The 11,056-nt window shown below is 46.1% G+C and overlaps 1 protein-coding gene across 2 annotated transcripts; it reads right to left on the reverse strand.

The window, feature by feature from the left end:
* Positions 1-2,598: 2,598 nt before the first annotated feature.
* BRAT1 (BRCA1 associated ATM activator 1) lies at positions 2,599-10,429 on the reverse strand. 2 transcript variants are annotated; one of them, XM_031056591.1, is made up of 12 exons: positions 10,318-10,429; positions 9,390-9,534; positions 7,866-8,250; positions 7,656-7,775; positions 7,085-7,176; positions 6,805-6,923; positions 6,136-6,322; positions 5,937-6,010; positions 5,249-5,351; positions 4,869-4,967; positions 3,703-3,881; positions 2,599-3,508 (listed from the first exon to the last, which is right to left on the reverse strand). In XM_031056591.1, exons 2-12 carry the CDS (start codon positions 9,430-9,432, stop codon positions 2,783-2,785), a joined length of 2,127 nt encoding a protein of 708 aa, XP_030912451.1. In that variant the 5' UTR covers positions 9,433-9,534; positions 10,318-10,429; the 3' UTR covers positions 2,599-2,782. The 2 variants fall into 2 exon arrangements, with proteins under 2 accessions (XP_030912451.1, XP_030912452.1); XM_031056592.1 differs by lacking the exon at positions 9,390-9,534 and having other exon boundaries at positions 10,318-10,410.
* Between the last annotated feature and the right edge of the window lie 627 nt (positions 10,430-11,056).

The following is an 11,056-nucleotide window of genomic DNA, read 5'->3' on the forward strand; positions in this document are numbered from 1 at the left end:
TATTCACAGCCTACTTAAAAACAAAGGACAGTCCTGAGCCTCGTGTCCTCTTGCACTGAGGCCCATGTGTGGCCACAGCCTCTGGCACAATCAGCTCTGTGGGTGTTGGGAAAACTCCCAGTGGTGCCTGCCTCCTGCAGGAAGCAAACACAGCTACAGCTCTGATGGGATGAACGCTGGAGTTTCCAGAGAAATCCATCCCAAAATGTCCATTAGAGCAGGCCAGGCAGCCCCTGCCTCTCTGTGCTGTGGGACAGAGTGAGCTGGTGGTGGTTTCTGGAGGGACAACGGTTGTTGGGCTGTGAAGTGGTTAAACAACAATGGCACTGGCTGAAGTGAATGCCCAGGATGCACCTGGGGGCAGCCAGAGCTGCTCAGGGCTGTTCTCCTTGGGAGCCAGACCTTCCTCCATGTGCAGCATGACCGCAGCTCCTTGGCAGGACTTGGCACAGAGTGTAATTCTTAACCCAGCAGGAAGCTCTGGGCTGGGATAAGGATCTTGTGGAGGTGCAAAACCACCCTGGGTAGGTAAGAAATGGGTTAAAATAAGCTGTGAGTGTAAGCAAGTGGGGTAGGGATTGTATGAGTCCTCAAGTGTGTGAAGATGGGCATCCTAGAGAGGTATCCCAGCATGAGGGATGATCCACATCAATAGCTCCTGGTGTGTGTTCATAAACTTGGTAGCTCAAAAATCCCACCCCATTGTTTTCTGTAGAAAGAATGGTGGAATTTCTAATTTGCTTTCATCTCCCTCAATCTCTCTAGGCCTGGGCACTTGTTCCACACTCTGCCCAGATGTCCCTGACCCTTCCTGTCTGTCCCAGCTCTCAGGGGCAGCATGGCAGTGCCAGCACCTCGGTGTCAGGGGCACTCCACTGTCACTGGAGCAGCAGAGAAAACAAAAAGGCAAAGCAGGGAGCTCAGACAGACAGAAATACACAGACAGACATACACTGTCACAGAGCTGCTGGAGGTGGAGACCTGTTTGTAATGAAAGAGGAAACAAATCCTAAATACCCCTTCTAAAGGTAAGGAGCCCCCCCAAGCAATTTGCTTTTTGGTGTACAAGTGTATAAACACAATTTTGGTTGTTGTACATTTGCTTTTTAGTGTACAAGTGTATAAACACAATTTTGGACTGCAATGATGCAAATGCTATAAATATCATGTCACCCTCACCCCAGCTTATTAAAAAGAAAAAGGAGCTCCATGAAAAATTAATAGGTCTGGGAGTTGAGAGACCTTGGTAATAAGCAGTGAGTTTTCCTTCTGTAACAACTCACTTTTTCAATTTGCTGGTATCTGAGTAACTCCTTGGAGTCTCCCAAACTGCAGAGTCCTGGAATGACAAGAATTGCAGTGCTGAACAGGAGGGAGGGTTCACCCAGCAAGCTGCTGCCTCCTCCCCTGGAGCACAGCTGACCTACTGTCAACACAGAGCGCTGCTTTTGGAACTGCAGTGCCTTCACTGGACAGGGCTGCTGGAACTCCACAAACACTCCACACCTCTAAAATCACATCCCTGCTCTCTCACTAACCCATTTCTGAGATGAATGCAGTGCCAGGAAAAGGCCTGAATTTGAGTATCTTCTGTCTTTTGCCAGGTGTAGACCCAGCTCAGGTGGAATTGTGTGTCAGAAGCAGAGCTATTCTCTCCTAAAAACAGCTGCTGGAACAAAACCCAAGGGCTCTGTCACACATAAAGCTGTGCAAAAGGCACAGAGCAAACCTTCAGCCTCAGCAGCAAGAGATCCAAACTACAGCTCAATCCATTGTATTGCTGCAGGGAGGAGATTTGTGCAGTCCTTTCACTGCTTCAGATGCTGCAGCCCCAAAATCAGTGTCATGTTCTGCCTCTCCACAGGCTGCAGGAGGATAAAGGATGCTCAGTAACACCTCAGTGCTGGAAAAGAGCCCACCATGGTTTGATCTGCTGCTAAAGGTACTGTTTGCTTTGGGGATTTTTCTAGGTTGCAGAAGCTTCTTAGCACATGGCAAGATACTGGGGCAAGTTGCAAACTGCACTCTTCCCTAAGTTTTAAAAAACTGGCATTTTTTTCTCAGAAAATGATGTTGCCATTCCCACTATGTCTGCTGGTTTCTAATTGTTACCAAAGCTAATCACAGACCAAATTTATCTTGAAAAATCTTTAAGTGTAAGCTCCTCTCAAAAAGTTGGAAACTGAGTACTTTAGGAATGAAAAATAGGAGCACTTGAAAAAAGAGTCAGCAAAATGGACTTGCTTCTGGCTTCAATTAAAACCAAAGTCAGCATGTTGGTGTCACTGCTGAGATCAAACAAGTCTGTGATCTACAGGAGAAAATTTGTAATGCCAAGGATGATCAGCTTCTGACTCCTTAAATGCCACTTTCTGCTTTAGACCTTAAAATGCTGAGAGCTCTGTTTATAGAATAAATACAGAAAGGTCAAAACAAGTGTTCCTTAAAACCAGTCTCCATCAGTTGTAGCTACTCTGGCTCTAAAAGGAGCTTGCAACAGCTTGTTTGCAGTCACTCTTTTGTTTTTTTTAATGTTTCCTTATGTAGGCATGGTCTGATGCTTTCCTAAAAGACAACAACTTAAAAAAAAAGAACTAATACCATTCTTAATGTTTTTACTTTGAAAAAGAAACAACAGTTTATTGGAAATGACACTTAACCAAAAAAATATTCATCAGTATTAAAGCAAAGATTTTCTAACCCATTTAACAGATAACAAAACCATCCTTCTCCTCCAGAAGAAAACTGCTTGAGCACTGCTCCTTCAGAGCACAAGCTGTGTTCAGTAACAGTCAACTTCATTATCCTCTATGGTCCCCACAGCAGCAAGGATGTCCTGTAAGAGGGACTGAGGGCTTTCCTCCACATGGTCACTACTTTTATTTAGCTCATCATGCAGCTCCAGTAAATCTATTGCACCCAAAGCTAACATCATGCTCTCTGGATCTTGGAAATCCACCCCAACATCACCATCCACGGGGAAGTTCTGAGCCAGAGAACCCTGCCTTAGTGTCCTCTGTAACCAGGCAATGCCACGTCCTGCAGGTGAATCTTCAATCTCCTGTGGATTCTCCAAAGTACTCATGGGGTAGAAATGACCTCTCAAGCCAACCAGCACATCACAGGCTCTCTGCCCCACGGGTTTGTCACAGTCACACAAAGAGCCAAACAAAAACCCAAACAGCTTTGCTCGACAGAACACCTGCAGCAGCTTGTTCTGAGGGGTGGAACTGGGGACTGCAGAGGAGACAGGAGCATAGGGACACTGGGAGAGCTGGCAAATGGTCTGACTACAGAAAACTTCAACCAGCTCCAAACCACCAAGTCTGACTTCCCAGTCTAAGTCATGCTCCACAGTCTGGATGACTCTAGAGACAAAGTGCTCTGTATCTTCCAGCTGACCTGTGCAGCCTTCCCTCAGCCACTTGGTGAAGATGCTGATCACAGCCCTCCTAGGAAAGCCCTCTGAGTCGGTTGACAAGATTTCCTGAAGCTTTGCTACAATGCTCTAGATGTAAAAAGACAAAAGAGAAAGCACAGTGAGGGGAAGAACATGCAAAGAAACAAAAACAACAGGGGTGAAAAATCTTCCCATTACTGGCTGTGCAACCTGCCTGCATCAGCAGATAACTTGGGAAGAAAGTTATAAGCAGTACAGCAGTAAACTGATGGGAATTGCTCATGCAGAAAAGGTTATCCCACCTCTCTGTTATACTGATTGCCTGTGACAGGTGACTCTGGAGCAAAGCAAGCAATGGGGGCCAGGTGTCCCATGGCAGTCACGGCGCTCGCTCGCACGTAGCTCTCTGGGTCCTCCAGCAGGTTTTCTGTCAGCCTCAGCACCTCAGAGGACAGGAGACACTGCCTGAACTCCTTCTGGTCTGTAAACAAGACAGCAATCCAATGAAGTGGGATTTTATTCTCTCTGAGCATGAAGCTGTTTCCAATGCAAACAGCCCTTTGCCTCGTACAAGGATGGCCGCTGCCCACAGGGACAGCTGCCAGGGAGAGGAGCTGCTGCAGGACCAGGCAGATGTTCTGTGTCACACTCCCCCTCTCCCAGCAGCTTTTAGTCAAGCCCTGACAGACACTGGAACTTAGAAAATTGCACTTAGAGTTGTTTTAACAGCAAGAAAAAGCTTTCTGCAGGCAAGTGGGGACATGGTTCCAGCCTTGTTTCAATTTATGCCTTTGCTTACAGGAGGGAAAAATAGTGTTCCTTTCCTGTTGTCAGGCATATGGAAGAGAAAACAAAAGTAACTGCAGCACTGAGAGGGGCTGCGGGGTAAAGAGCTAAAGCAGCTGAGCATGTTGGATACTTCCTTTGTGACCTGGGGACAACAGCAGTTGACAACATTTCCCTCCCTTCCAACACAGCAGAGCTCCTGTATGACAATCAGCATTGCCTCAGTGCTGCCTGCTGCATGGCCTGGGCTATCAGTAAAGTAGAAAATCAGTAATTAAGCCCAAGCATATAAAGCAGGTTAAGGCTTTTAGCCTCCTAAAGGCCAGCCCCCAGCCAGCTGAAAGAAACCAGACTCCAGTGCAGAGCAAACTGAAAACCAGAAAGTATTATCTGCCATTAAACACTGTCAACCTGCCTTGACAGACAAGTCTCAACACCCCTCAGTTTAACTCATCAAAACTGCCATTAAGGCAGGTACAGCAATCTGAGTTTAGCAGAAAAAGCAGGGTAAGTATATTAATATTTCTGTCAGATTTTGATCATGATCTAAGAGTAAAAATCTTGACACTTTTTTCTTTTCTCAGCCCTCCAGTTACAGGTCAGAAGACGTTTCACCAGCCTGACTTTCACACCATTAAAGGAAATACTCCTCAAATCTGAACTGGTAAATCTTTGCACCTACCTCTCAAGCACTTAACCATGGAAGTGAGGAACTCCAGAGAAGAATCTCTGACTTCCCAGCAAGGACTGCACAAACGTTTCTGCAGCACCACCAACACATCTGTAAAAGGCAAGTGACAAACCTGAATGGACATGAAAGGCAACAAGCCCTACTGAAACACTCACTGTACAAGCCCTACACCATTTCATCTCATACAATCCCTTTTGCTGCTGCTGGGTGTTTCTTCCAGAGTTCTGCAAAGCACTATTTGGGCAGCTAAACTTAAATTCAACATAATTGTGAACAAGTGAATCTAGTGCTTCGAAAAGGAAAGGTAGGCAGGAGCAGATTTCATGTGTGCCCCTCGCTGCTGTTTGTCCCAGCTGGAACAGCTTCATTACCTTCCAAAATCTTCTCAGTTTGTGGCCACTGACTGTTGGAGGAGGACAGTTCCTGCAAGTGCACCAACCACTTGGATGTAGCTTGAAAGGTTTTCTTTAGAACCTGAAGCAATGTAAAACAGACTGACGTTACTACAGGAGGAGGCAGTGTTGCCTTTATGCCTTTAAAGGTAAAATTAATTTTAGCCTCAAACTTACAGAGAAATTATCAGAATAAAAAAGTGCATATGCCTCCTTACTAAGAAGCCAGCCACAAAAAATGGTGGTTAAATATAATTTCTAACAAACAACTAGAAAATCCCTGTGTTCAGCTTAGTATTATGAAGTTCTAGGACCTCCAGCTTTGGGTTTGCAGCTGGCATCAGAGTCATTCAAACAAAACAAAGCAAAACCCCAAATCCCCTTAATAAAAAGAATTCAATACTTCATGACCATGTCAAGCTGAGTATGTCAGTGCTACTCTTAGACATGATGGCTCCTGTCTTCTCAAGAACTCTCAATGTACTGGTCAGTTATGTGCTCATTACAACTTTAGCTATTTTCTGCAAGCCACCCAGGACAAGACAAGTGTCTTACATATTCTAATACAAAGTGTGCTAAGAAACAACTGCAGTCAGATCCTTTATGAGAATTACACCCCACTGGGGCAAGCTAATAGACCTGGATCTCTCCCTAGTTCTATACTCACAGTAGGGCTGGTGTTTGGACTCTGCAGATATGCCAGAAGGACATCAAATAGATTTCCTATGAGAGTGTCACACTCTGAAACAGAGAAAACAAACCCAAAGGGCCAATACTGAGAGATGGAGCAGCCAAATCCCTGCTGAAATACACAAAGACACAGAACTGTAAAATTGTTTTGGATAAGAAAGCAAAGGTTAAGTCACCTTTTTTCTCTGAGAGTGCTGCAAGGACATCAAGGGCTGACTTTTGCACTCTGAAGCAATTGATCAGATTCCGGCTGATTGTGCTTCCCAGAGGAGAAGCTGGGCTCAGGAAGCCATTGCAGAACTGTAATATTGTCATGAGAGAGTGCAGCAAAGACACACAGGGTAAATCCACTCTTAAATGTTTCTAATGGGTGAGAAAGAAAAGAAAAAAGTTTCCAGAAACAGTCTCAAGAACAGAGCAGTTTTAGGTCAGAAGGCAGCAAAAATTGCAACTTCTAGTGGGTTCTTAAGGTACCACAATGTACTACAAATAAATTATCTTCCTCTCTTCCAAGAACTGCTGCTGCACAGATGGAAGGAGATTCTTCTGACTGCTTGGGAAAGCAGTTCAATTTGTGTTTCTTCTCAGGATCAGTAATTGCAATACAAGTAAGGTAACAAAGCTCATCAAGACAAATTTAAAACTTACGTGCACTCCCTCTTTAGGAGTCTCAGTATCCCTCTGTTTTCCTTTTTAGAGCCTACTGGGCTAAATTTCCTTCAAATATGGAAACCATCACTGCCAACTCCTCTCCACATTCTGTTATGCTTTACTGAAAAAGTTTGCAACCATCTTAACACTGTCTGTCAAGGACCAGGCTCTTTTTTCCCCTCTCTGAATGTTACCAGAGACAGCAGCTTCTCCAGGTGGGTGAGGGTCTGACACAGGAGACCAGCACAAGATGTCTTGGAGGACAGAAGACTTTCAACAGCAGCAGGATCACTGACAGACTCATCCAGCAAACCTAGAGGACCAGAGAAGGGAAGAGCTCAGGTCACCAATGAATAAAAAAGGCTGTGATTTTTAAGGCTACCAAGATATTCAGCTGATGTAGTATGAACATGCACCAGGCACTTAAAATACTGGCAAGTAGACTGGCCTCTAACTTTTCTGTCACAACTGTACCTGCACATTCCAGAGACTGGGAAGCTGCTCTCAAAATACAGTCCATTGGCTGAAGCAGAACAGTCAGTGCCTGAATCCTGACATCTTGTGGGCTTCAAGGAGGAAACAGCAGTTACCAACACAAGCAAACTTCAACTCCTTCCCAAATACTTGCCCCCAAATGCTGAGCAGGATAATGATTTTCATGCAGGCTTTAAAATATGCCAGCAATGACAGAGCAACAAAAGCAGTAAGACAATCTGAGCCTTCTTCCAATGCTAAATGAAAGCAGAGGAGAAACTGCTCTGGAATTTAGAAGCAGCTTTATCAAGCTATAGAGAAGCTTGATAAAGCTATTGCTTTATCAATGCAAATAGAGAGTGGGATCCTGTGTAAGGAGGCTGGGAGAGGCATATGTTGTCAACAAAAGTGTCCTTCTATCTTAGAACAAAAGTGTTATTTCACCTGGAAATCAGTATCTGTATGTGCTGTATTCATCTGATGATTTCCTGCTGCTTTTTCACCACCTAAAGGGGAATTATGGAGCAGAAACACCTGCACAGTGCAGAAATTTCATTGTTGTAAGTCCTACCATTTGCAGAGCTTCAAAAGTCCCACTGCCAGAGGACCTGCTTGTACTGGGGTTAAGTGTTCCAGAGCAGAAGTTACTAATGTCCAAAAGTTGCCTTCAGTGCCACAAAATGCAGGGGATCTGAGAAGAGAGAAGTGTAAGTGTAACCCATCCCAGGGGGGCAAACAGATCTATCTCAGCACAGGCTCCAAGGTGCCACAAGATCTTTACCGTGCCACGTTCAGCAGAAGATTGGCCAGCAGGGGCTGGGCTTGAACAGTCTCCTCCAGCAGAAAGGATTCTATTTGCTTTGCTATGTCCAACCAAAGGACTTCAGTCCATGCAGCATAGCAACTGCCAAAACAACTGCCAAACAAACTGCTCAGCAGCTTCAGAGACTGCTCAATGTGAGGGGCAGAGCTGGACTGAAGGGACTCTCTGATGTGCTCTACAATCATCTGGGCACAGCCTGGCCAGTCACAGTCCTTGGTACTGAGAGCTTTGGATGTTTCAGACTCTAGGGAGAAGGTGAGCATGTGCACCAGGAGCTGGCTGGCAGCTGAAGCAACAAACAGGCTGGGATCTCCTTGCAGAGTGAAGATCACATCCATGCCTCCTGTGGGAAAACAAAACAAGTCACTGGAGGAACAAACAACCAGTTATGACTCTAATTCAGGTACCACACAGCTTTACATGGTGGTGATGGGGTTTTCTTATACTTTGTTTTGTAGTCTCTACTCAAAGTCAGCTAGTCCTTAAGAACAAGCAAAGAGAAGAAAATGAAATTGTTTCAGATCCTCATGGGTTTAATAACTTAGGATCAGACTTCAATATAACATCAGTGACATTAGGAGAGTTGACAGCACACTCAATGTGCATTTATGGACAGCCTGTACCATCTCTGGACATAACCAGTAAGAAAAACATGAACAGCAGTATCAGCACCACTTTTCCATCACAGGGACAGCAGCATGTGCTGCACTTTAATACCAATCCAGTCTTTTAGACCCCTCTGTACATGGGATCTAAAGTTGGTGTTAACAGCATAAATTTCATAACTCCATAACAACAGGACTGCAAATGAAATGAGCCTCTGCTCAGTTTTTCTGCACTAAAATCATGCTGAAATGTACCCTTTAGTAGGAGTTACAAATAAGAATACAGATAGCTCTTAATTTTATAAGGGATCTTAATTTTATAAGAGCTCTTAATTTTAAAAGATTCTTTCCCCTCTAGAAAGAGCACCACCTTCAGTGTTTGGAGGAAAAAAACCAAATGCATAACTAACTTAACAAAAGTTAACTTAATGCTTAGCTAACTTGACCAACATCTTTCAATGACTTCATTTTTTTTGACAAATGGCTTACTTTAACCTTAAATAAACCAAGATACCCATCTTGCTCATTTGGCACCTGAGCAAGAGGCTGGGATGGCAGGGGCCCAGCAGGGCTGGGAGCTGGCAGCCCCAGCAGCACTCACCCATGGAGCAGAGGCAGTGCAGGGCAGGCAGGGGGTGCAGCATGCTGTGCACACCCTTCAGCCAGAGCACCACCTTCAGTGTTTGGAGGAAAAAACCAAATGCATAACTAACTCAACAAAAGTTAACTTGCTGCTCAGCTAACTTAACCAACATCTTTCAATTACTTAGTTTTTTGGACAAATGGCCCACTTTAACCTTAAATAAACCAAAGACACCCATCTTGCACAGCAAGGGGCACAGCAGGGTGGGGAGCTGGCAGCCCCAGCAGCACTCACCCGTGGAGCAGAGGCAGTGCAGGGCAGGCAGGTGGTGCAGCATGCTGTGCACACCCTTCAGCCAGGCGCTGCGCACCGACGCGTCCTCCCACGCCGCGCCGCCCCGCGGCCCCTCCGGGCCAAAGAGCCTCCCCAGCAGCTTCTCCTGCTGAGGCAGGGCAGAAAACAGAGTAAACAGGGAGAAAAGGGGCTGCTCTGTGCCAGTCAAGAGTATCAGTGCTGTGGTGAAACCTGCTCTTGCTACAAGTATCATAAAACAGGCAGCGCTCAGAATCTCACGCTTAAAGGTAACACATGGATAAACCAGGGTGTTCAAAACCAAAACTGCTTTGTTTGCAGGTGCTGAGGGACAACTTATGTGCAAAATGTCCATCAGACTGCTTTATACACCTGTGCACATCTCTGCCCTGAATGAAGCCTTTTGGTTTTTGTACTAAAACGTATCTTGGTGCAGAAAGCACTGCTTTAAAACGCTCCCTTGTTTTTGCAAGGAATCAAAAATTTCCTGTCAACCTACTATGGAGGGAAAACAACATCTGTTAGTGCAGTTTAAATCTGCAGGATCTGTCCTGGGATGCAGTACAGTGCAGTGGCTGCTGAGAAGTAGTGTTCACAGAATGACTAGGTTGGCAGAGACCTTCAAGATCATCAAGTCCAACCCAGAGCTGGGTTACCCTATACACTCTTTTGAACTAAAAATGGAAGCATTACCCATCAGCATTCACAGTCCTGCTGTGGTGAGACAGAAGTGAGAAGCAGCTGTACACAAGAATTGAACAGGAATGGTGATTGTAGATCTTTGCTGTTGAATCACTTTTGCTGCCATCAATTTACTAAGGAGAACATGCACGTTTTTAGGGACTGTGCACACAGAAGGAGCAGACAGACACACAGCAGTGGGTACCCGGGTCAGTGGTACCCAGCTCACCTGCAGGTGCTGGAAGCGGCTTTCGGACGAGGCGAGGATCCCGGCCAGCTGCAGGGTGAAGGACAGGATGCCAGGGCTGGGATCAGGCAGGGCCAGCACGGAGCTGAGGAGCTCTGTCAGACACGGGTTGTCCTGCACCAGCTCCACAGTGGGGTCTGCCCAGGACAGCAGAAAACAGCAGCTCACTGCCAGGACCGAGCTCTGCAGAGCTTCCAAAGTCCCACTGCACGACTGTCCTGTCTCACTAAAGCAGTTCCCTGAGCTGAGTGGTTCAAAAGCAAAACTGCTTTGTTTGCAGGTGCTAAAGGACAACTTATGTGTATCAGTTCCATCAGACTGCTTTATACACCTGTACACATCTCTTCCCTGAATGAAGCCTTTTGGGTTTTGTATTAAAATATAAAATTTGTATTAAGCCCTGCCAGCTGCTAGAACTGATGAGTTCGGGGGCACCCGCAGCATTTTCGGGTGACACAGCACCTCAGACAGCTGTGCAGGCATTCCAATCCCACCTGGCCTCCTGTTCCCGTGTCACCCGCTCAGGTGACCCTGCCTTGGCATGGTTGCACTGGATGATCTCCAGAGGTCCCTTCCAACCCGAACTACTCTGCGATCCCGTGATGGATCTCCGCTCCCCTCGGACCGGCCCCTGCCAGCCCCCGGCGCTCACCGAACCACGTCAGGCTGCGGAACCAGTCCAGCAGTTTCTCCAGGCAGGCGTCGTCGCGGCCGGGGGGCC

This window comes from Geospiza fortis, unplaced genomic scaffold (assembly GCF_000277835.1).
Source record: "Geospiza fortis unplaced genomic scaffold, GeoFor_1.0 scaffold237, whole genome shotgun sequence".
Taxonomy (NCBI): Eukaryota; Metazoa; Chordata; class Aves; order Passeriformes; family Thraupidae; genus Geospiza; species Geospiza fortis.